This window comes from Poecilia formosa, unplaced genomic scaffold (assembly GCF_000485575.1).
Source record: "Poecilia formosa unplaced genomic scaffold, Poecilia_formosa-5.1.2 Scaffold12, whole genome shotgun sequence".
Lineage (NCBI taxonomy): Eukaryota > Metazoa > Chordata > Actinopteri > Cyprinodontiformes > Poeciliidae > Poecilia > Poecilia formosa.
This window is the reverse complement of record NW_006799951.1, coordinates 3,504,603-3,530,909: the sequence shown is the minus strand read 5'-3', so window position 1 is coordinate 3,530,909 and position 26,307 is coordinate 3,504,603. Positions and strand designations below refer to the sequence as shown.

General features: G+C 41.1%; 1 protein-coding gene across 12 annotated transcripts in view; it reads right to left on the bottom strand.

The window, feature by feature from the left end:
* The window catches only part of ank3a (ankyrin 3a), a 91,592-nt gene extending 67,684 nt beyond the window's left edge, over window positions 1-23,908 (bottom strand). For 5 of the 12 annotated variants that reach the window (XM_016667984.1, XM_016667990.1, XM_016667985.1 and 2 more), the window contains exon 1: window positions 23,697-23,908. In XM_016667984.1, the coding sequence (XP_016523470.1) occupies window positions 23,697-23,819 (123 nt within the window). In that variant the 5' untranslated portion in view covers window positions 23,820-23,908. Of the gene's footprint in view, window positions 1-3,037; window positions 3,074-23,696 lie in introns of those variants that run through there. The other 7 variants (XM_016667986.1, XM_016667996.1, XM_007545403.2 and 4 more) reach the window with 3 other exon arrangements.
* Between the last annotated feature and the right edge of the window lie 2,399 nt (window positions 23,909-26,307).

Genomic DNA, 26,307 nt, shown 5'->3' with positions numbered 1-26,307 from the left:
TTATGACGCAGCCTCAGTTTAGCGTCCAGGTGTGTGACCTACTGAGGCTTTGTTGCTACGCGGCAATAAACCTGCTACCTGCTAGCATGTCAAACTGACACATCGCAGTTGCTGTGTGATTTTTAGATTCAAGACAAAACCTACGGTGTTATTGTAGTGACATGTATTACAGTTTAATCACAGAAATAACAGAACACACTTTAATTACGGGTATTGAAAAGCTATGTAAGTGCTGGCGTCTGAGAACACTTACTAAGCTATTCTTTATGAGATCCTCAAGTGTTTTTGAAATGATGATTTATATAACATGCAACTGTCAACGCATCTTTAAACAGAATAAGTAGATTTTACCCACAAGCACAACACTGCTTTTGTACATTTATGCACAGAAGCCTCTAGAAAAGCTGTGCGACTAACTCCAAGGTCCAGAATGAGGGGCGTGAGGATCTTTGTGAATGAGGAATTACACGCGGCAGGAGCGTAAAGCAAAGAAACGTCATTGGGCGCGGACAGATCAAACGTCAAAGGAAACTGGGCCATTAAAATCGAGGTTAAGCCTGATGGAGAGCATTAATCTAGTGTTAGCTGGATGGGTGAGGATGAGGGACACAAATCTGACACACAAGCGGCAAATTGCATGCGCTTGTCTCCAAGCTGCACTTGAAACAGCCACAAATGCGGGAAAACGCCCTTTTATTCTCTATTCAGTGGCCACTGTCTGTCAGTGCGTCTCAGAAGAAAGACTAGCAATGCAGTTGGTCCTGGAGACCTTTGCGGTTCCCAACACTTTGCTGAACTTTAACGCGTCACAGACAGGGTTTTAGTTTTAGCTGGGAATGTCAGTAGTTCATTCAAACTTCATGCTGAAAGAGCCCAAGCTGACTTTATCGGTAAAGCTTGAAATTTCTTAGATATTCCAGCACAGACATGCTGGATATCCAGTCCGTTTAAAGACAGATTCCCGGGTGGCATCGCTTCCTCGATTTGGCACACTGCAAAGTACAAACGAATCAGAACGCGTGCGCACCCACTGTCACATTAAAAAGAATAAAGATATGTTATTGCAAAAGTCTTCAAGCTCTTTTTATGTTGTTTACCTGCACGGAGATAGCGGCACGCAAAATAAGCACACACACACACACACACACACACACACGATGATGTCATCACTGTGGGCTCAGTGGGAGCTTAGAGGAGAAGAGCCAGACCAGCAGCAGCTGTATTGTTTAACTTGATCCTCTGCTCTCCTGACAGCACAAAACTCGGAGCTGGGAGCACAAAGCCAGCGGCGTCGGGATGAGGACCGCAGCGGCCAGCAGCGCCAAAACACTCCCTCACAGCAGCAGTCACTTTACCACAAGAGGTGAAGCGAAACAAGTTCATTAACTTGAACAGATTCTCACAGAATCTGCCTCCCGCGGTTCAATGCAATGAGCCTGTTAAAGAATTATTGGCTGTTGACATGTTTACACCGGAGGGTGTTTTTGGAGGCTTTTATGGGGGAAAAAAGTGCTAAATTAATTTATGCAGCCTTTCTAACCCTTGGACTTTTCAGTGCTTAATTCCTAAGTGCAAAGGAAACAATAATTGGCTTTCCCACAGCATGATGCTTTCGCCACCGTGTTTCCTTAAGGAGATCAAGTTTCCCAAAGGGATATGGAGAGTGAGAGTCTTCAAATAAAACTACATGCATCGACCAAAAGATCAGCTTTGGCCTAACCTGATCAAAGCAGCTTCTGCTATATTTGTTCTCTAGTTGATGTGCGGCAAATTGTCAGCATGACAACATGAAGCTTCCTTTGAACGATGACAAACTCATTTTTATTCTTTGGCATTTTATTGAGGCCTGATACAGTAGCTCTTCTGTTGTGATGTTTTTTTTTGGGTTTTTCCCCCCCCCCCATCAACTTATTTTATTATTGTTTTTGTGCAACACTTTGGTGCAGTTTGGGACCTGTTTTTAAAGTGCTATATAAATAAATTTGACATCGACAGCACAAGACTTGGCAGGCAGTTTTGTCATATTCTTTCCATTTTCACATGACCAACTAAACACCGATGTCTAAACTTTGGGATCTTGTTTTACGGCCTAACTCTGTTGTCAACTTTCTACCCCGTGTGTTCCTTTTCGTCTTGTGTCGTTTGTTCACCGATGCTATCGAACAAACCTCTAAGGCCTCCAGGGAGCAGCTGGATGTATACAGAGAAAGCCAACATGGTCCTGCTGGCGTCATGCTGACATGGGGATATTAAAATTATAATTCAGCCTTAAGTTACAAGCGCACATGTGGTAGCATCTTAAAATACTGCTGGTGGATTCCTCAGTGCAATAAATAGGCCCTTCTTCCAATCTAAACCAATAACTGGTTCATGGTAGATAAATATGTCTTATAAAATTTCTTGAAGAGAGATAAATACAAAGCAGATGACTGATGTTTATATGTAGCTGAGCATGAAAGCAGAAAAAAACAAGTTTTTGATCACGTTAGAAAAAAGCAAAATGAGAGCTGCCTAAAAGCATGTATGCATACTAAATAAATAAATAAATAAATAAATAAATAAATAAATAGTCAAGCCATTTTCTTAAAATATACTTGCATCTTTATCGCTTATTTCATTAATTTTAGAATAGTTGAACAAGGTTGATGTTGTTGAAGACTACTGCCTGATCAACTGTGATAAAAAAAAACAACAACCATAAGATTCCCAAAGTACAGGAAGATACAATCTTTGGATTGTATCTTGCCTATGGATACATAACAGCCTCATTCTCCACCAGGCTAGTTTTGTTAGCCTGGTATATAAAAACAAGAAATAAAAATGCTTTTTTTTGCATAATGTTGCACTGTTTATCAGATCAGCTGCAGTTCCAAGCTCACAACCACCACTGCCAAGAGTCCTGGCAGTTGTTGCAAACCTGCATTCAGATCTTTTGCAATTATAATAATGTAAGTATTTTTCTAACATCAAGCCAAAATACAACAACAAATAAATATGACAAAACATAAGCCTAACTAGCAATAACAGCACTACTTACTCGGGCTAGAAAGGCTGCACCCTCCTCCACAGCCATGTTCAAGTTCTTTGCCTCTTTCTTTCTCGCCTCCCAATAACGAAAACTGAAACCTGAGATGGAAGTGGCCAGGCAGCCAAGTAGCCAGCCACTCAGTCATCTATTCAGCCTGTCAGTGAGCTGCTATCTCAGCCTCACAAACTTCCATCCCAGCCGGAGTAAAGTGCAAGGAGCCATTGGCTCAGGTGACAGAGTGGAGAGGAGGAGTTGCAAGCGGTGGGAATTTCTGGGCTCCTTCCGATCTGTGGTCGATGCTCATCAGGGCGGGCGAGGGTTGGACAGGAGGGTGAAGAGGTGAGCGGAGGGGGAAGGATGGCAGGAGGTTTGATAAGGAGAGCGGAGTCTACATAGTGAGTAAACAAAGCGCTCACGCCGCAGAGAGGACACACACGCCAAATCCCCTCTGCTGCCCTCTCGCCCTCCCCGTCCCTTCCCTCCCATGCTTCTCTCTTTTTTTTCCTTAAATCTGTAAACGAGGGTAAATCCCTGCCTCCTCACAGACGCAGGAGATGGGGGATGCTGACTTACCATAATAGCTGAGGTTTTTTCTCCATCCCTGTCTGCCTCCTTTCTCTTCTTCCTCACCTTCATTTACTCTGAGCATATGGGGGGCAGCGGGCGTCCGATGGGGGGAGCCGTCGGTGTGATCTAGATATCCAAGGTTACGAGCGGCAAGAGGGGCCAAACTGAAAATAGCAGCTGAAACAAATACTTTCACCAAAACACCCGCCCCCCCCACCCTTAACCGCCGTGTTACCCCACCCACTCTCCCTCTCTCTCCCTCCCACTCATTCCCTCCCGTAGTGTATGCCAGCCCGCTCCTCTCTTTATTGTCGCCCTCCTAATCAGCTTTTTTTTCTTTCTTTTTTTTTTGCTCCCCAAACAAAGACCAGCGTCAGTGCTGCTGCACACACACACCCAGGCTGGGCTTGCTCTACCTGGAATCCCAACACAGTGCTGATTGTATGCATACTGGCGATGCTGGGGGGGGTTGGGGAGGCTTTGAATGCAGAAGGGGACAAACAATAACACCAGACGCTACTTCGAGGGCACAGGACCTTGCGGGTCCCCCTCTGCCATCAATGGGGAGACGTTAACATAGGATTAGGGGCTTTTCCTTCAGCATTAGGGACACCCTCCATCTCTCCACCAGGCGCACCGCCGCAGTCCGCTGAGTGGGAGCCGCACATGGAGAACTCACACCCCCACTGATTGTTCCAGGCACTCAAAGCTACGCCTCAGCACAGCGAGATAGCATCTATAACCATCATGGTCTAGAAGCATGTGCACAGAGATCCACACGAGCAGCAGAGCGGGAGAAAATGCCGCATTGGTTCTGCATCTAAACTGTACGTTTGATCTTGGGTAATTACACCTGAGGGTGAAAGGTCATCTGATGCCGTCTTACAGGAGGTTCTACAGCACTTCGGTGTTCCTCGACTCATTTTTCTGTGGCTGTGACAACACAAAGTTCAGCAACAACTCTGAGTTCTTTAATATTTGCAGTCTGGCTCATCTGATTATATTACAAGCATTAAAAGTTTATATAAAAAAAAGAACAGGATGAAACATCCTTATTCAATAAATTAGAGTTAATTTGTTTCAGTAACTCAATTCTCTAAGTGAAATACATGCAGACTTCTGATGTTTTGACTATTTTTTAAATGATTTTCAGCTTAAATATAAAGAAAACAGGATTTAAGATTAGAATATTACATCACTCCAACATAATAATAATAATAATAATAATAATAATAAACATTTTTAATCCTAAAACAATATGTGGCCTTAATGAAAAATATGATCAGAGCACATATTCTAAGTTCTTGATTATGACTACACCTGCGAGCTATAAACTGCATAAAACTCTAGAATCACCAAGTATATTTTAATTGCAAATTCTGACTAATATTTCTCTAAATTCAGTGCTTTAAAAAAAAGTAACCAAACTGTTTTCTGTCTGTGTGTGTGAGACGGTTATCCCACGAAAAAACTACTACAGATGACGCCGTCGACGTGCCAGCTATTTGAGATTGAGCGAGGAGAAACGCAAGAAAAAAAAAAATTAAAATGTTTTATAATACTGGCATTGTTGCGGGTGTATCCCCGTACTTTGAGACGGGAGATAAAACGAGTTTGACGACAGCGGGGCATTTCAAACCGAGGGAGTCCTGGAAGTGAGCTGACGGAGGGGGTGACAGATGCTCTGGACCAGAAGAGGCGAGAGCGACGCGTGATTGGTGGATCACGAGCTCCTTCACGCCAACACCGTCGTGAGCAATCCTCCTTGGGAAAAGCCTGGGTTGCCATAGTTACGAGGGAGGGTTACTGAGGAAAAGGAGGGGATTCAGGCCTGGCTGTGGAAAAATCATTTTGGCACAGTTAAATCCTCCCTTTTCAAACAATAACGCACGTTTTTGATCCCATGCATCAAATGAGGGGATTTTTTTTTTCTACTTGCATTTCTATTTACAGCATCTCTGTATTTTATTTTATTTTATTTTTTACAGTATTTAGATTTGGATACTGAGGTTGCCATATAATAATAATAATAATAATAACAATAATAATAATAATAATAATAACAATAATAATAATAAAAAAAATCTGTTGAAATTTAACAGAAAGGAAAATGGCTTCTGCCTATGTGCATCCGTTGTCTTGCATTTCTCAAAGCTCAATGGAGGAATGAGAAACTCCAACATCCTCATTCCGCGGAGGAAATCTTGATGTTTATGCTAAACGCAAAAGACACACACTCAGAGCGGACAGATATTTGCTGCTCTAGCTGCACAGAGTGCGCTCAAGGACACGGCCCCCAGTCACCTGGGACATGAAACCGGCAAAGGGTGGTGGGGGAACGGGGAGAGAACGTGAGCCGATAGCGCTCGGAGGAAGGGGAGAAGTGGGAGACTTGGCAAAGAGAGGAGGGAGGGATGAAAATGGGTGTACGATTCATGTCAACTTCTTCTACCCAATCTCACCCAGATTCAGTAAAAAAAAAAAAAAAAAAGAAAAAATTGCACAATTTGCTATCCAGGTCTTAGTGTTTTACAAGCATGGAGTTATTCTGTAGCTGCACTTTAGAAATATCCTGCGGCATCAGAAACGGGGGGAACCTGAATGCCCTACTGGATTTCATCCAACTGGCTTGTCAGCTGAACGGTTGAAATCTACACACTTAAGTTTCACGCATCAATATATCTGTCTGTGCAGCAGACTGACCTGTCGCACACAGGAGGGGGCAAGTTTATAGGAAGGTTATTGAAAGGACAAATGGGTCAGGACGTAAGCGCACAAGACGCAGGAAAGATTGGGTACAGAGTGAAAAGAAGGAGAGGGAGAAATGCACGTTGACGGGAGAGCACAGCTTGTGCACATGATCAAACACAAATACAATCAATGTATGTAATAATCTAAATCCGATCCAAAGACTTGGCTGGATTATTGCATCTGCCTCTCTAACCTCGGCCTGATCCGGGTCAGGCTCCGTTACACAGACAAACACTGGACTCTGGTGGACAGTCTCCTGCATCACAACTGCAAAACATCACAGCGATCCCACTGAGACCTCAGCAGTGTCCCAAAAAACCAGGAACCCTCCTGCTACCGAAGCCATCTGTTCCTCGTGTTGCTTTAAGAATAATTTATGTACAAAGTGATCTTTATCTTGCTGCTACATTCATTACAAGAGGCGCTATTGTACATAATCACCAGCAAGTCGACAGTGTGACCATTTGTTTTTGATCCCAGACATGCATCTGCTTGTTTAAAACTCAGGTGGGGGAGGCTTTTTTTTTTAGCATTTTTTTTTAGCATTTTTAGCATTTTTTCTGACTTCCGTCTGCATTTGTCTCAAATGACATGAATTTTGAACATTTCTGACCCTGTTCTGTCTGCCTCTTTTGTAATTTGTTGATGAAAATGAAGTTAGTTTGAATTTATTTGAAAACAAATAAAAGAGAAATATTAACATCAGAAACTCTGAGCTCAAATTAGAAAAAAAAAAAGGAATAATGGTCCAACATGTTTTCCAGAGTTAGATTATTGCTAATGAAAGCATCCCAAAAAAAACACTTGATCATCTTTTTAGGCCACATGCAGTTTTTTTTTTTTCAACCATTTGAAAATAAACAGAGTTTGTGTAACGGAGAACCTTTAAGTGTGAACTTCCTGAAATGATCACAATACCGAATTATTACTGAACCAAAATTAACTAACATTTCTGGCGGTAAAATACTCCAAATCTAAGATTCTGCTAAAAATTTCAATAAAGAATGCTGTTTTACTGGTCATATACTTAGGACTTGCACATTGCCCTGCACATTATGTTCAGCAGTTGCACAAATGTTTATACAAGTCTATCGACCTTTCAAACGGTTTTGTTCATATTTTTGAGAGAGAAATTTGTTTCCAAACAAAAGTTTGAGATCTGTACTAGGAAGATTCAGCTAAGAAAAAAGACCCTTAACTTTAAAGACAGTTACTTTTACATAAATATCCAATAGTTTGTCAGAACAGCTTCATCGTCATAAATATTGCATTTCAACAGGAGCGTGTGTGGTCAGTGCTGAGCATCTCTAACGCAACACAAATAAGAAGAAAGGAGATTTCATTTTGATTCCAAGTAATTCAGATATAAATAGTCATAGACAATTAAAATGTAAGAAAAATGGATAAATGCTTCATGTAGAGAAGACGTCGAGAAGGGTGTGCATGACATCTTCAAAGCGACAGAATCTTGCAGAGCAGAAGCAAAGAGTCCCCCGATAAATTATTAAACATGGGGTACAAACACATGATTCCACGCAGCCAGTCGTAAAACCCTTAATTGAATATTTAATTGCAACAAGGAGGTAAACGCTAACACATATGCACAAAAAAAAAAACCAAACACATTTAACGCCTGTAGATGATATTAAAAGAAATGTGTCGCAAATTTGTTTTGTGGCTTCCATCGTAACATTTTATTTTCTCATAAAGCTGTCTATAAAAAGGTCAGGATTACAAAAATGTGTGTTATTTTGGCCGCGGAGCAGATCTGAATGAAGCAGAGCGAGCTGAAACTGTTTTCGTCGGGTCCTTGGCAGACAGACAGGACCAGACGAGAGTAAACTACAGGCCATCTGTCCCCTCTGAGTCCCCCTTGGTGTCAACGCAGCGCACACACGCAAACACACGCACACATTTAACCACAATCTGGACAAAACTAAAAAAAAATTTAGAAGACAATATTTTTATTTCTCCACAATCACCCCTAGACTCGAGACCAAACAGAGCAAATGCTCCATTTAGAACGAAAGAAGCGGCATGAGCACAAGAGTTTGGAGGGATTCTTTCTGGATTTATCAATCCATTAGCAGTCAAATAAAAGATCTGGAGATATATATATATACTGCTCAAAAAAATAAAGGGAACATTTCACTTTAATTTTGTGTGTGGCTCCAAATCCAGGCCTCCATTGGTTAATAAATTTGATTTCCATTGATGATTTTTGTGTGATTTTGTATATATATATATATATATATATATATATAAAGCTTAGTCTGATTCTACCCAGAACTTCTTAGGCATCACAGTTTTAGCTTCCTTTGGCTCCTTCTTTAAAAAGAAACTCCTATTAATCAGTTTATCACATTACTGAAAGTATTTATTTAACTGTAGATGCATCTTTTGATACAAATGATCAGACGTCCTTTAAAGGAATGCTATGTTATTCCATTTTAGGTAAGCAAATGTTTCTTTTATTATTTGAAAAATTAATTGGAAACATTTTATTTGACGGGGTGTGCATAAGACTGACATGACACTGTCATAAACATGACATAACACCAGTCATGAACACGAAGGAGTCTTTATGAATGTGCCAAATTTGCATTATTTTGTAAATACTGACACTATGATGCAAATTTGGCACTTTTAATGCAACATTTAGAGCAACTTTGCATTAAAAGTGTCATTATTTACCAAGTGACACTTCTTAATGACAACAGTCATTCATAAAGACTCCTTCATGTTCCTAATAGGTGTTATGTCATGTTTATGACAGTGTCACATCAGTCTCATGCACATTCCATCAAATAAAGTGTTACCAATGAATGGAATTATTTGTTTATTTCCATCTTTGAAATATTTCAAATATTGTACAAAACAAGGCTTACGGGGATAAATGAAACATCTCCAGAATGTGGCAAGTTTTTTTCAATCCAATTAATCAATTGATCATCAGAATAATGGACAGAATAATTCTTTTTTTAATCATTAGTTGCTAGAACAACGTTAGTAGATTGCTGTCTCTCAAAATCTGCCTTTCTGCTCGGAAGACAGTCGGCTGTTCAGTGCTGAAGCAGTCAGCTGCCCCCAAGGCATCGCAAAGTAATAGGCTGTTGAATAGGGAGCCATAAATCCATAACAGCAGGACTCAACCAACAGGAGAGGCATTGAGCAGACTGAGTAAAGAAATTTATTTGAATTTTTTTCCCCCTTATGAAGTGCTAACCTCGACAGCTGCTGAGTATTTAGTATCAATGAAAACGTGTTTTAGCTGGTTAGATTACTTAGATCTACTTAGACGTTTAATAGAAAGCAGAGGAAGCTCAGCCAATAAAGATGCCATAGCTGAAGCTCACAAGCAATCCAAGAGGCCATTGGAGGTCAAGAGGTCAGCCGGGTCAAGTATGGCCTCCGGAAGGATTTCAATACATTTAAGAGGACAGAGCAGCAGGGGGGCCTTTCGGTCTGTCTGCTTTGAGCAGCTAATTTAGATAAATAACCGACAGGTGAAGAAGAATCGATGGAAATTTATAAAACAAAAAGCAGAAAATAGAAATATTCTCTCTGTTGCTTCAGTCCGAGTCAGATTGTGTTTGTAAAGAAATCCCTTTTTTTTTTTTTTGCCCGAGCTTTGTTTAGCTCAGGATCCAGAAATCAATAAAGAGAGAGAGAGAGGGGATGGAGGGTGATCCACAGCTGATTTCTCCTCGTGTCTTTGAGCTCAGTTTGGGCAGCTATTTTTTCTCTGTAGGACTCTGCGATGGGAATCTGACACACTGGCATAATACAGTAACCAAAAACTTGTGCTTTACACTTTGGGGACAGTTTGCCAGATTTCTTGAGTCAAAGTCAGAAAGTTTTGCAGCCGGTCTATAGAACAGAAAGTTATGTAAGTGGATAAAAGGCAAAACAAGTCGAGTGTAGAAGTATCAGTTCTGTCCCGATGATCTCACAAATGTCCCAAGAACAAGCGCTTCTCTTCGGTAACCAGTGTGCTGCTCTCCTTTTTGTTTGCTGCAATCATTCATTATTCTCTGTTTACACATTAAATCCTGAAATATTAAGGTAACAAGGTTTGGCTTCACATTTTTGGCAATATTTGGCTTAGAAATTTCAGCTTCAATAATAAAAAGTTCAAAACGTTTTTTGTGCCAGATATTGAATGCCGTTTTATTCAACAGCCATGTCGCATGACAACAAAACATAATTGTTAAGATAAAAATATTGATAGTGAATACTATAATTACTTATGAAAAATTATTTATATATCAAAAAAGAAGGTTTTAAAAGCAAATATGAGGACAGCCTCTCAAAAATATTCACACCCTCTGACTTTTGTTACATTTAGGGGTGGTACTGGTTGTAATTTTGACCTTGATGTATCTTTTGGTGATTTCAAACGAGCGTAAATCAGTGTGTTACTGTTAGCAACATGAATCATGAATTCAAACTTTCATACAATAAAAAATCTGAAAAGTTTGCTGTGGTTTTGTATTCAGTGCCACCCGAGTCAGTGCTTGCGAGATCTGCCTTTTCACTGCTGCAGTTGTTTAAGTTTAGTGTGAATACTTCCAAGACCCATTTTGTTAGTTTTCAGTCATATAGAGAGTTGGGCGGTTTTTAACATATTTCTATGAAAATCGATCAAAAACCTGCTCAGATCCAAACAGAGGAAACATTGTAGCCAGCGTTTCCTTCTGCCACAAAAACCTGCTTAGTAAAACAAACTATTTAGATGAAAAGAAATACTGACAAAATAAAGTTTGATTATTTGTTGTTGAATGAGACACACCGTCATCATGTCTTAAAGCCAACAGATCTAAACTCAAACTGAAACAGTCAAAGCAGCGTTGAATTTTGATGAGCTGTGTGAAGAGTAAAATTTACACGTTTTAATGCCGTTTCCCAGGGTAACCGAGAAGCGGCGGACGGGCGGAGCTTCTCTCAACGCATCACATCAACGACACGTCCGCCGCTGGACTGAGAACTCGATGAAACACAGTGGCTTGCATGTTGCCGTGCAGCTGTCAGACCGGGTAAAAGGAAAACAGCCGGTAGATGGCTGCTGGCAGCTCAAACACAGCCTACATGTCCTGCACAGCAAACCATATTTTATTGTGGGCGGCAGCACTTTTACTTTACCTCCATCAGTCCTGTTGTAGCAGTAAATCTGACCCTGAAAAGCTTCCCTACCGTCCGTCCATCCCTCCATTCCACACAGCTAAAGCCGACTGTTTGCGAAGTCCCCGGTAATGTGTGCTGTTACATGCCCACAGCAACACTTCAGCAAACTCTGCAAAGCGTCACAGGTACACACACACACACACACACACACACACGCACACACACACACACACTCTGATTTTGCCTACCGTGGTACGTATAGATGCTCTGTCCAGTTGTGCCAAGGTCGCAGCTGAGCAGAGAGACTAACAACCTATAATAAGACACACAACCTTGACTGATGGGGACATTCAGTTTACTTGGCTGAAGCAGTGAACACAGTCGCAGAGTCCTCTGCTCCTCACAGCTCTGAATCACTTTGTCAGTTTTTGTCCTTTGCTTTTGCCTCTGCTCTTCAGCTTGGGTTTCCCTCTCTCCTTTGTCCGGATTTTTTGTCTTTTTAGTCGGTTTTCTCTGGGATTTTGTGCAACAGTTCACAGATAAGCAAAAATGCACAAACCAGAGAATTTAGCTAATGTAATTATCTGAGTAAGAAAAAAAATAACTTTATAAAATATCGCTTGTTTGATTTGCTGAATATATGTTGGTCACTCTCAAAATTAATGAATACATGCTTAACTTGACATAAAATAGTGGCACTGATTTTAAACTGAATCAATCTATTTCCCAGTTTTACCTTCGTTTTTTTTCTTACCATTAATCTGAAGGTCAAATATGATAAAGATCTAAAGTCTTTGTTTCTGTTTGTTATCATATGTCTAATCTAAAAACACCTGCACTTTCAGTTTTTAGGACAAACTTTGATGCACTTTTCAGCTCTTACTAGATATCAGTTAAATGTTATGAATAATTGTTTTGAGACATAAATAGGACAAATCTTGTAATTCTTCTCGTAAATCATCTTCTGCTGGATTTTAATTTCATGCCTCTTGGTACAGTTTAGAATGAAACAGTAATCTTTATCTCAGAAAAACTTAATTTCTACTGACAGGCTACATTTTTACAAATCTTTACATTTTGGCTGCAAAGAGATAAATCCATTCACATTTTCTTCACTTTTATGTGTCATAGTCCTTAGAAAACTCTGTTTTGACAGGTTCCACCTTGAAGAGAACCAAAACTCTGAACTATTCAGGAAAAGCCTGACTGGTGCATCACAGGTGTCGACTCCAGACTTCCATCCCACCTGCTTCATTTAGATAGTCTAACAAAAACAAATTGCCGTTAATACAGGAAACAAAAAAATGGAAAAGCTGTACAGACACTTCACAGTTAATAATAACAACACACATATTTAATAAAACTGTGTTTGTTTATGAAAGGATTAAACTATTCAGCTAATAGCTTGGTTTATTTTCTACAATATTTTTCATTTGGTGTCTACTTGGACATTTCTGCTTAGTTTTATTTTTATTTTAAATTGATCAACTCAGCAACTCATTTTTTGCACGTCACTGGTTATGGTTGGTGGCTGTCCGGAGGGAAGGTCTCTGAAAGGTTAAAGGTGCCATGAGGGTGTCAAGTCGGCTCACACACCGCTGACAGCCTCTCACACGGCAGACACACACACGCACACACAGAAACACACGCACGCAGAGACACGTATTCTGCTGTGTGACAGCAACCCAGTCAGCAGCAACACCAGCAGCAACCTGACTTGTGCTGCTGCATCTCAGAGCATCACATCACGCCTTCCAGTCTGACAGTTAGCAAAGTGTGCAATTAGTCAGAACATTTATGAGCAAAGCAGTTTTAATACTCCAGTCCCTCACTTATCCTTGCAGGGTTGCTGGTTGTCCGTCTCCAGCGGCCATTTGGCGAAAGCCAGGGTTCATCCTACACAAGCTACCAGTGCATCGCAAGAGCAATTTATTTTCCAGCACTCAGCTGACCTACCAGTCATGTTTTTATTTTTTAATGGGAGGAAGCAGGAGTACCCAGAACAGCCTGAAGGTGTTGAAATTAAACCCAAACGATGAACCAGACTATTGGGATCATGGCTGACTCCTCTGGATTTTTTTCCATGATGTCACAAATGATGTGCTTGAGGTGTTCAAATATATCCACAAGTGTGCCTCCGCTTAATTAAAATGTTGTGAACTGTCCTATCAGCAACTTTACAAAGTCATGACATCATCACCCAAGCTTTTTTAAAATGGTTTAAAGGCGCAGAAATCAGCGGATGTGACCTAAATCAAGAAAAGGTCGGTGTGCTTCAATGTCTGACAGCCGGGGAAAAGAACATGTCTTTTTCTTCATTGTATGTAAATATGTGGCTCTATTCTGCCTAAATATTTGTTTTCTGGAAAACAAGGTCAGCAAAGTGAAAGCAGATAGCTTAGTAATGTTGCATCTTTTTGGAATCAGCAGTGTGAAACAATCTGAGCTCTCATTACCACTACGCGATGATACAGAGATCAGATGGATTGCAAACAGAATATAGGGTGTCTCTGACTAAGGCTGCTCTCAAAGTAGCAGCCGGGTACAGAACCAAAAGTATGTGGACACAAGACCGTCAACGTGGAAATGCACATCGACGATGGAGCAGGGTGGAAGTTGCAGCGGATCCATTCTATTTTTAACAAGCATGTTTGCGAGAGCCGAACAGAGGAGGAAGGATCAGCGACATGAGACACATCAAATATCAAAAAACAGAGATGGAAATGTGATCTATTACATGGATTATGAGAAATAAGCACGACTCAGTGAAGCTGATCTGCTGGTAATGACCCGATTGCTGAGAAAGGGCAGGTTAAGTTTCACCATCATCATCATCATCAGATGATAAATGCCATTGCTGTTGCTTTATCTCTGAGACAAAGTCTCATTTATTTTTCTTCTTTTAGATTTTCAGCTGTTGTTTTTCTTTATATGTGTGCGTGCTTATCGATTGTGTTAAGTATTTCAAACTGCCTTGTTGGTTTTAGTTGCAGATATGTGGGAAGGAACCCAATCCCAGACGGACAGGAAACGGTCAGGGGGAAACATTACTCACAGTGACACACAAAAACCTGTTTGTGCAGGCGTCACCGAAGGTCAGCGGGTTTGATCAAAAGGAGTAACTGTGCAAAGATAACCTACGCAATGCTAAAACCACACAGAAACATTATTTTATTGCTGCAAATTTTATGATTCTGGTAAAACGTCATAAAGCGTTTTGAAGAGAAAGAAATAGAAAGAAAAACAGATAAAAATAGGGATGCTAACTGCTAAATGCAAAGGAATGAGCATGGCAGCACATGGCAGAAGGATCGAAGGGAGTCAGACAGCCAAGGTTTTTCTTTTTTTTCCCCCCCCCCACAAACTTCTGTCTAGCTATTCTTCAGTATTCAGCTGGTGACTCAACCAGGACAGTGCTGTGGGCGCAGCTGGATGTTTTGTTTGAGGATGATCCAGGACAGGCAATATCAGAACGAGAGAGATAAAAAATCTTCATCCTTCAGGGAGATACTGAGCTTCACCTGGAAGCACAATCGAAGGCGAAGCAGGTTTGTGTTTTTCGACTCTTAAAGCACATCCTTCACAAGGATATGCACTTTGGTCTTTTTTTCCTGCACAGTCCTTGAGGTCATATAGGAAAAAAAAAAAAACTTGAGGCAATAGCGGGAAAACCACGCAGTCATCTTTAAAGTGAATCTTTTATTTTACATTTTTCCTCATTCGTAAGATTCTGAGAAACTGAAGGGAAGAGGTAGAGGACAGAAAAGCTGGATCACTTTTAGAAGCATTGGCTTAGAAACCGACACATCACCAGGAGGCTGGGAATAAAAACAATCCATCTATCAAGCCGCCATACTTACACACTTGACATTAAGAGAACAGACAACCAAAACCTCAACATGATGTCAGTACACACCGACACCAGAGCACACATGCAAAGACGCCTGTGAATAATTTAGCATCAAATACAAGATAGAAGGAACACTCTTCTATTCAGGCTTCGGTTGCATATCATCGCAACCAAAGATTGCAGTGATATGCAGATGTATTATGTTGTCTAAAGGTCTATCTTTTCCATGATCTCACACATAGCCACCCAGAGTGACAGAATACCAACACCACCTCGCAGCTACAAGAAACCTTTTGCTAGCAGTCAGTTTTCTGTTGGATCACAACATTTTGTGCATATTTGATTTACAAATTTACTCTAGAAGCCAAAAGATGATCGAAGCCTTCCAGTTCCCTCACTTTTCTACCTTGGAAGTCTTCAATGCCTCAAGATATTTCATGTTCAGTGCTTGGTTTTCCCACTTTATCTCATCTGGTGAGTAGTTAAAAAGCAGAAAAAGCTGAGTTTTGCCTTGAGACTGCAAAGAACTCAAGCTAATTTCTTAGCTTGCATTTCCACCTGCTTAAACAACCCAACCTTGGACGTCCACATAAAGACATCTATAAATGCCTGAATGTGGTCGAAAGGATTCTGGGGTCGATAAAATGGCCTAGCTTCTATTGTTTTTGTTTAATCTCAATCGGGGGGGGGGAACTATGGGCTGCATATTTCTGGGCTAAATAAAGACGAAAAATGGTCAACCTTAAAAAGGCATTAAAAAGATGTCAACTAATGTCCAGAGTTAGTAAGGTTATTTAAAGAGATACTCGTTTTATATTTTGGTAAAGAAAAAAAAAATGCAAAGAGCAGCTTTAGGCGAAAGGTCGCAGAGCTAGGAGGAAACAAAAACAGATCTGAAAGTTGGAGCACGTTCAGACAGAAGGGAAAGGGGCAAAAAGATTTTCTCTACTCATGAAATGAGGCATATTTCTATTACCAAGGGAACCCTCTGCATGCACCGCCCTCCCATGGTGGCCCCCTGTTTCCTTTCTCCCTTTTGCCAACGTTTTCCTCTCCCTCCCCCCATTCGAGGGAGCTAACCATGACGCGCCGTGATTACCATCGATCCATCCGAACACAGCCCATTTACTCAGCTCCTGAGCCTCTGAGCTCCACACGCTAGCAGAGCAGCCACACGGCCAAGACCACATGCTTTTGTCCTTGGCAAAAGAGCCAGACTTGCTTGTTGTTTTGTTGTTGTTGTTGTTGTTTGTTTTCCAGAGCCGTCGCACAGATTTGGCAGCACGCACCGACCTGATAAGTGAACTACTTAAAATACATCCGGGACAACAAAAATCAAAGAATGTGACAAAAACTGACGGCCGGATGAATGTGGTTTATCGGTGCTCATCACGGTGGAGTGGCAGGTGGTTAAGTGGAGAATGGAAGAGATGGCAGCAGTGGGAGTGAGGGGCGAACAAACGAAAGTAATTATCAACCCGTACAGGCGTGAGTCCCAGGGGTCAAAGGAGGGGTTGCATGTGTGAGTGTGAAAGAGAGAGAGAGAGAAGCAAGGCAGCGTTATTTCAATTAGAGAAGCGTTATCTGCGTGTGGATGAGAAACACCTGCCGTACGCGCACAGACAACAGCACATCCACCCAGGCTCGTGACGCAACATTTGGCTCTTTTAAGAGCTTGATGGAACATGTCTACTGATGGTGCCCAGCGGAGCGTTACCGGGTACGACAGAGAGAGGTGGGGGCACTGAAACGAGCTGCAGCAGGCCTCATTATGGAAGTGCACAACAAATATAATACAACATTTAAGAATTTGTAGACAGCACTGCATCTTTAAGCAGAGAAAGGAATAAGGTATTTTTGGTTTTGTTTGTGGTGTCTCTAGTTTGTTAGTGTGGGGTATATTCCTCTCTGCAAGTCTAGATGTATTATCTTCAAAATATAATTAAATATGCCAGGAATTTATGCCAGCCTTTTGTGACATTGTGAATTTTTGTTATGCTCACCCTGTTGTGACAAGAGTTTTTTTTTTTTTTTGTCTTGTCCGCTTGCGTTTAACTTTCCACATATTACTTTTGCTCAGCGGAACGTAACCACAGAAAATTTGCTCCAACACTTATATATGTCATAAACTTCAAAACTCATTCATTTTTTAAATTATTATTTGAATTGTTTAAGACACAAGAAACTAAACTGTTCATCAAGAGGATATTCGGCTCAAAAACTCAAAACTACCAAGGTCGTTTTGATCCGAACATCTCGTTTGCAAAACAACGTCTCTGTCGTGTTATAAACGGCTTTTTCTCACTCGTGTAAATCCATTTTCGTTAGGGTATTAAATGAGATGACTCCAAGCGGATTTTTTTGCTGCGGACAGTGATTATCTCTGTGGGTAATTATTGACATGTCAGATGTGAATTCATGTCCTGTCCTTTTAAACAGGACGTCACGTCAGCACTTGCGTCCAGGAAGCACGAGGCGCGCTGATGGTTTGTCGGAGCGGCAAGAAAGACACTGATCACCTTCAAATGACATTTAGGCTTATAATCCTGCTCTCTCGCTAATTCTCTTTCGTTTCTTCTTGTCTCTACCTCTCTCCTTGGTGTCAAGCATACACACGCATACACACGCACACACACGCACGGCATCAAGTCATTTCTTCCTCTCTACTCTTCCACATCCGTCGCTCTGTCTCATCGTCTTTCCAGTGGGGATTCTTCAGCACACAGAGGGACACTGTTGAGCTTTGAAAGCAAATCAGATTTTATTTTTTGAACGGAGGGGAATCCCAACGTCACAAACAACAAAACCTTCACATGCACAGTTACAGAGACTCCACGCAACATTTCATCACCGCCTTCTCATACCACAAACACACCATCCTCCCTCCAACAGCAGCAGCTGTCTGTAAAGGCCCTTGAAGTGGATCAATAATTAGAACAATCCTTATTGCATGTTTTCATTCCCCTTTAGAGACCGGAGCTGATGTGGAGGCGCAGACAGGAGACGGGATGCTCTGCTGCACAATCTGGGATTCCTACTAGCTTTTGGACACATGCACTATAGCAGTTACCATGACAATGGACTAATAACCGTGTGTCACAGTTAGGATAGGATATGGTTGAGGAGGAAACTTTTGCAGTCGGGAATGTCTTTAACAACAAAAAAAAAACAAAACAAAACAAACAAAAAAAGTTCAACACTGGAAGCATCTCCTTAGATGAAGCAAAGCTTTGGTTCTTTGGCTATAAAGATATTGGTCTATAAAGTCAAACAGTCAGCAGCAAAACTGGGTTTGAGTCGCCGCTTTGTCTTCCTAGGACCCAAAACAAAAGTCGCTGCTGTCGAAGAACGACCTCAAGAAGTTAACAGTGATTGTTAATGTCGGACTTGAACGACTGTGAAACTGAAAGTGATGCTCCATCACAGGTCAAAGCTGTAGGAGTTTTAAGGATAAAGATTCTTAAATAAAAAAAAAAAAAAACTGCATTTGTATTGATCAACAAGATCAATTCAATATCAAATCAGTAACACTCACGTAACCTGCGAAACAAGTTATTCAACTTGTTTTGCTTTTTGTTGTAAATCATGATGGAACATCTTGGTGTTGCACTGCAGAACGAAGCGTTGCTACGAATATTTAGATTTTTATTTTTGTCGTTAGTTGATGCTCGCTCTTCAGAGGGGTTTACTTGTATCCTGTATGCCTGCAGAAAATCCACTGAACCATATTGTGAGAAAACTGTTCCAACCCTAACCCATTTTACAAAAACAAAGCAAAACAAAATAGCTTAGAACGGAAACCAACCCCAAAGAGAATCAAAGGGAATGAAACAGACGTCATGCGGGGGTCTGCAAAACAACCGTGTCATCCAACACGACTGCTACATCATCATCAAAGTAAGTACAAACTGTCCTCATTGTCTGCATAAGCGGACACTTTATTGGAACCAAATGACCAAAACCTTTTCAGGACTTTTAACATGAATTTTTTTTAGGGTCATGTGGCATTTTCGCTTAAAGAAATGGTTTTGAATTCAATAAATGAATTCATCTCTGCCGAAAAACAAATATGTTTCTGTTTTTCCCCTCTATGCTGCCCTTAGATGCTGAAAATCTCTCCTCACTCAATTCTCGCTCTAGACAGTGGCCATCTTGATAGTAAGAACACTTAGCAATACAAAGAGGAGTTCCTGGTGCCAGTGCAATTAACTGAGGCACGCATGGGCTTCTGAATTCATTAACCTCCATATTTGATGGGCTGATGGTAGGGGACAAGGGCAGGGAAGAGGTGGAGGCAGGAAGGAGGGTCGCAATGCATATGAGAGAAATACGATGGAAGGGAGGCAGACGGAGGAATGAAAGAAAAATTAAGGGACATAAAAGACGCATTTATTTTATGCATAAAGAGCATAAGGACCATTTTCCTCTTTTAGTTTTTCCTCTCAGGGTAAGAAAAATCCCAGCCTTGCCACATTCCCTCAGGGCTGAACTCAAAGTGCAGCATTAAGCTAAAGTACCGTTTCGACGCTACTATTTTTCTGGCGGAATTTACTTAATGCTCTCTACATTGGATTTACTGACGAGATAGACTTAAAAAAAAAAAAAAGGTGATAATAGTAATAATAACAAATAATAGCAACATTGAGACTGATGAGAGGGACATCTTAAAGTTGTCAGAAGGTTGAAAGCATCATCTTGCCGTTTTACAATCGAAAGCGAATGGAAGCATCTCTGTTCGTACGTCTTATTAGAGGAATAACTAGTACTGTCCCAAAGCATGTTCTCAGTTCTGGGAAACCTTGTAAAACTGGGGCACATCAGGAGGAAAATTATGCTCTGCTGTGTCTTTGTCTGCGTGCGTCTGCGGGAATCCACTGGGAGACCCCGGCTTTGGAATAATGACACTGAAGCTAAAACATGTTGGAGAATTCATGGGACCAAGGGACAGGGATTTCCCGTTCAGATAACAGGAAGGCCGGCAGAACAGTATGTTTCAGTGCAACAGAACGTCGAAGGCTGACCTGAAAATGTGGATAGGTGCATCTATAAATGTAAGACAGCAGAAATACTCAGTATTCTATTTTGGGGGTAATTTCTAACAGCTAACATTGTCTTTGTTTAAAACATTTGATAGCAGTAGGGCTACAAACATAAAGCTAAAAGTTCAGTTTAACTTTATTATACAAAGTGGTACTTTACATAATGAATTTACTCCAGAAAGATAAAGAAAATATACAAAAGATAATCTGCACTCCACCATATGTCGCCAATCAGGCGATCAATCAGAGCAAACTGGCTCTTAACATCCATTCAACCTTTTACACCAATAAAAGTCACACTGCTACCACGCATATTTCTAGCCATGGACAAATTTGTGTAAAAGAGTTGTCATAAATTCAACTTTTTATTGCAATAGCTCAACCTTACAGTTAAAAAAGTAGAAGAATACAGCATTTAATTTGAATCAATTTCTTTCAGTCTGTTTCTAGGACTGTCCATGTCGGAATCCATGACTTTAAGTTTCCAAAACGTGTTGAAATACCTTTAGCCATTAGCCACCAGACTGAAAGAGGAGGACTGTGATTTATTTTCGATACCATGAAGATCATAGGGAAGGTAAAAATCTTCAAAGCTTCAGGCGTCTTCAATCGGCAATCTCTTTCTCAACACTTAAATCTTCTTAAAAAAAAACAACTTATTATAAACAATTGTTCACATATCTTTACCGCGTGTGCCGACGAACGCGTACATGCCTCAAAGCGTACGACTGAAATGAACTATGATTCTGCCAAAACGTAGTTTGGCTCTCTAACATTCTGCATGCAGTAATCAGCCTGATGGTGACTAATGCAGCTCTACATTCACAAGTGTCCTCCATGCAAAGTTTTCTACCTGCTCTGACGTCTAAATATAGAGACTGTAGGAGCAGTGGAAAGCAGTGACTCAAAGCAGTTTGTTGTACAAGTTTGCGGCAATATCACTCAGCAGCAATATCAATTGCATAATAGAAAAAATTTAATCATAATGTCATTTTTTTTAAATAATTATTATTTTTTTCCATTTGTAAAACTCGCCAAGTTTGTATTTAAACTTAATCATTAATCTCAAATTAAGTTATTAGTCGTAATTTGCATTTTATTGACTGTAATGTAATAAGTTTTATGCATGTCTCGTTTCTGCTTGGCATCCGTGACGCTGACAATGCTTAGTCAGTCAGGACTCTAAAGACAAAAGGAGAGCTGGAAGGCCGGGGGTAACGAGTTTAGAAGCAAGGGCATCCAAAGAATAAACCGAAATCAGTGAAAAACTCAAGTTACTTTCTACGTCGTAGCTCAAAAGTGCAGCGTAAAAACAGAAAAGAATCTTACTGGAGGAGGATGTTTTGTCTCTTTGTATCATTATATCATCCCAGCACAGGTCAAACTGAATCACTATTGGTATAAAAGCTCACAAATGGGAACCAAGCAGATCATTAGAGCTGAGCTACAAGTTTGGAACCTGAAAAAGTAAAACAGGAAAATATACATTATAAACAACAAGAACTGATGACTGTTGTAGATGGAGCGCATCTAATCAATAAAACCGACTCCTCGCCTCTCCTCTCCATCTCTGACTGTCGTTCTCGTCTCTGAAACGTGACCCTACATTAAGACAACCACCTGAAATGCTGATCTTCACCTCAGACGTGTGAAAAGCAAGCAGGTCCTCTCGCATGTGGATCGCGTTTTAACGTGTTTGCGTCCCAAAGAGAGCCGCTACTTTCCTTGAGCGTATTCGCAATCTTTTCCCCGTTTCTGAAAGATTTGTCAATGACGGCTCACTCCTTGCATATGGGAAGGTCAAATAACATTGCTAGCAGCATAATTCAAAACCAGGCACCCATGGGCACAATGTACACCGTTATTGGATTGATCCCTCACGGTCAAATGTGCCACTACCAATATGGGGAATGCAGCAAATGCTTTTGGAAATAGTCGCAGGACACGCGTATTTGTGCTTTTTAGAAGTTCGATGCTTAACGTTTACTGTAATCCCGTCGACCGTCTCTTTGTTTCGGGAGAAGTTTTGCGCTTTGCCCAAAGTTCGAGAGCCGACATGTAAGAGAGGCGGATGGCCACAGAGATACACGTGCATTTCACTTCCCGTCATACGAAAAAGCTTCGTCATCAATAAATCAGTCGAGTATGCATTATACATGGCTGTCTCTGCATCCGAGACTCCACAATGAAACTGACTGAAGCCAAACAAAAATCATAAAAGCAGCAGTTATTCGCATCTTGTGTTCCTGCCGTCCATCCAGCGAACATGCAAACGCACGTCCTTTAGAGAGCAGAGTGAACAGATCACATGTGCTCAGTGGTGTACTTCAGCAAAAAAAAAAAAAAGAAAAGAAAATGACGGTAAATGATGAGAGAGCTGGAGGACGGCAAGGAAACAAAAGCTTGAGAGTTCAACAGTAGTGGTGGTAGTGAAGCTATGTGTGGACAGGTGGTAAGATTTTTAGAAATTTATCAACTGAAATCGGTCAATTTTTGCACAGATTTTAGCCTCTGCATGTGTTGAACCAGCAGTTTGCACTGTGAGTTTAATGAGACTCTGACAAAGATTAGGGACATTTGGGTTTGAGATTATAGATGTGGATAGTCCTCTGCTTCCATCATCTTTTTGTTAGAGTCAAAACTTCATCTTTTTTTTTTTTTGTTATAGCCCTGAAGAAAACCCAGAGTTGGTCAATTTCTCCTTGATTTATTCTGATCGATGATCAGCAGATCAAATACTGAAAGAACCAGATTTTTTTCCTGATTAACCACATTTATTGAAAGTAAAAATTTCCACAATCTTCAGTCCATCACCTGCATCATCCAACAGCATGTAGGTTTCTTATGTTTAAAAAAAAATATGACAAAGTCTTTTCTCTTTCAAAGGATGGAGGTTTAAGAAAAGAAATGTCAGGAAGGTCAAAATCAGAATCCACTGGTCAGATGGCAAAGAAAACCAGAAACCGGCATAAGCCAGAGAAAAAAAAAAAAAAAAAAAAAAAACCTGATCGCTGCACCTCCAATAGTTTTGACATTGAGTTACGCAGCAGCATTTAATGCACCTGCTCTCACGAAAGAGTTATTATAACACATGTAGCACACATAATTAGGCAGCCAGCGGCAAATAATACACTTACAAGAGCACATCCATGAATAAACACACGTGAGTCCTCCAAACCTCTCTGCTGGAGCTTAATGAGCACACACACGCACACACACACACCCTGCTCACACACATGTACACGGCGCTACGCTCCAGCGACACAGAGAGCGCAGAACAGATGAAGCCACCAGCAGCCAGCCAGCCCGACCAGGCGGCCAGCCCTCCGCCTGTTACCTTTCTCTTTTGTTCCCGGGACGACGCTCTCCTGCTCTTCCTCCGCTTCTCCTTCTCGTCCTCTATTGCATTCACATCCACTTCCCCCCGATTCTTCTTCAGCTGGGAGGCCGCGTGAGCCATGATAGGTGGTGAAAAAAGACGGGAAAAGCACCACACACTGCACACGCGCACCTCACCTGAAATCCCAGAGAAGTTCAGGGGCTTGCTGGTGGCAAAAAAACAAAACCGGGATCTCAGAGGAAAAAATCGGGGTAGAAAAGGAAAGGGGGGGAAAGGGAAGAAAAATGCCCTCCTTGAAAAGGAGAATGGGGAAGAGTAGGGGTTATTATAATTATTATTTTTTTTTTTTTGCAAGTATGAAAGTAAATCCTGTGTGTCCTCTTTTCTTTTGGTTGTTGCTCTGCTCTTTTCAAAGTGATGGAGTGATGGAAGAGAAGAGGCAGCTGCTTCTCCTCGTCTCCTCTTCCTCCTCTTCTTCTTCTTCTTCCTCCTCCTCCTCCTTGTGTATCCTCCGCTGGCAGTGTGAGAGGAGCATGTCCAGGAGAGGTGAGGACAAACCGGGTGGAGAGAAAAGAGACGCGAGCATCACCAGTACAGAGGTGGATGGGAGGAGAAAGACGGTGGGAGGAGGGAGGGATGCAAGGGGAGTGGTTTCCACGGTAACAACGCTCCCTTTTTTTTCACACCATTCTTTGAAATTGACATTATTGCTGTTTTTTTCCCCTTCAGCCAGGCTAGCAATAAACGTATTTGTCCAGAGTCTGAGAGGGAAGAACGTATGAAAGAGATGCAAAATAAACAAAACAAACAATAACATGTGAGTGGTAGTAAGTGTATGAATGAACCAAAAGCGTTATTGCTTCTGGGAGTGGGAAGGAGGTGGGGGAGCAACAGTAGTGTGTGCTACGATCCCCACAGATTACAAGGTGGAGGTGACCAAGTGTCGGGATGTGGGGGGGAGGGGGGACACGCAGAGGACACGGGTGAAAAAGACCGAATGCACAACCGCATAATGTCCAGCCCCCGCTCCACACACACAACATGCAACAAGCATGTCTGCGAACATGCAGAGTCAGCTTGAATGCATGCAAATGTATAAAGAAAGCCAGCTGGAGTCTGTCTTGTTTGAAACATTCAAATATTCGAAATAAGAAATGCTACTACAAATGCACCGATCCGGCTTTTCCTTGGCTGATGTCCAAACACGTTTCTCTAGAGTCCGGTTGTGTGCACTTCCACTTTTCTCACACGCACACAAAAGAAAGAACGTGCTGCAGGTTCTTTGTTAAAGACGGTAGCTTTGATTCAACAAAACATGAAGGAATTTGGAGACTAGTCACATTTAAACTTGTCTAATTTTTAATGAATTAATTACAGGAAAGGCTGCAGGTGATTGTGTTTGTAGTCTGCAAATAATGGATGTTCTTAGTCTTGATGCATGAGAAGAAAAATATCAGGCACAAATTGACCTTCCAGCCGATCCTTAAATACTAATATATGTAAGCATAACATGACCAACATGGGCACTCACACCTGTGTTTCAATCAGACAAGTACACGCACGCACACGCACACACACACACTCACTCTCTAAGAGCATTTCAGTCAGACCATTTAACCTTTCAAGCACGCCTTTTTTTTTTTTTTTCTGACTGTGAAGTAGCCAGAAGAAACCACTGATTTACAGAGAGAACAAACAAACTCTGACTGTAAAAGTGAATTTAAGAATGTCTAAACTTTTTACTGTTTTTAAACAAATCCTCTGTGGATCAACAAGATTTTGTCAGTAGGCAGAATCTCTCCCATCGCACCAGAGTACTATATAAACAGAGACTCAAAGTGGATGGATGCACATTATTCCACTGCAGAGCTAAAAGCTGCAGTTTCCAGTGGTAACCCCCCGCCCCCAAAAAAACATAAACAATGATATTGTCACAGCTTCGATGCTTAATCGCTTACACCGAGTCAAACATTCATCTGCATCTGCAACTAGGCGGTGCACATGAGCAGGAAGAGTTACACTCTTGGAATAAAAATCTAGTAATAAATTTTGAATAAATCCACTATGCTGATAGTGGATTATTAAATATTAAAATTCATTCAACTTTAGAGGAAGTTTGTAACATTCACAGATACTTAATAGCCACAGCTTTAGGCACACATCAAAAAGGCCCATAAGCCAGACGAAGCAGCAGCATGAGCAGCACCTTGTCATTTAAAACGCTGTTATGGATCCACAGAGCTCACTCTATGCTTACCCACTTTCCCTACAGAGCGCTGAAAATAGCACTTGATGTTTTCAAAAGCTATAACAGTTAAAGTTAACGGAAAGAACGGCCTTTTATCAAGGTTAATTCTTCTTCTTCTTTACTCTCTTTTTGGTAAATGCTGTGGAAACGTAGAGAGATAACAAACACGTCATGACGATTATTGTTCGTTCCAGGAAAAGGATCCCCAAGTGGACACGTGAATGCAGGTCCATGTGAGTTTGAAATGACATACGGTAGGTACAGAACGTACCGCGGCAGATCGCATCATCTCGGACCTGAAAAGATCTGGAAGAGAATGAGAAGGACTGCAGAGCACTCAATAGCTAATGTCTAAAACAG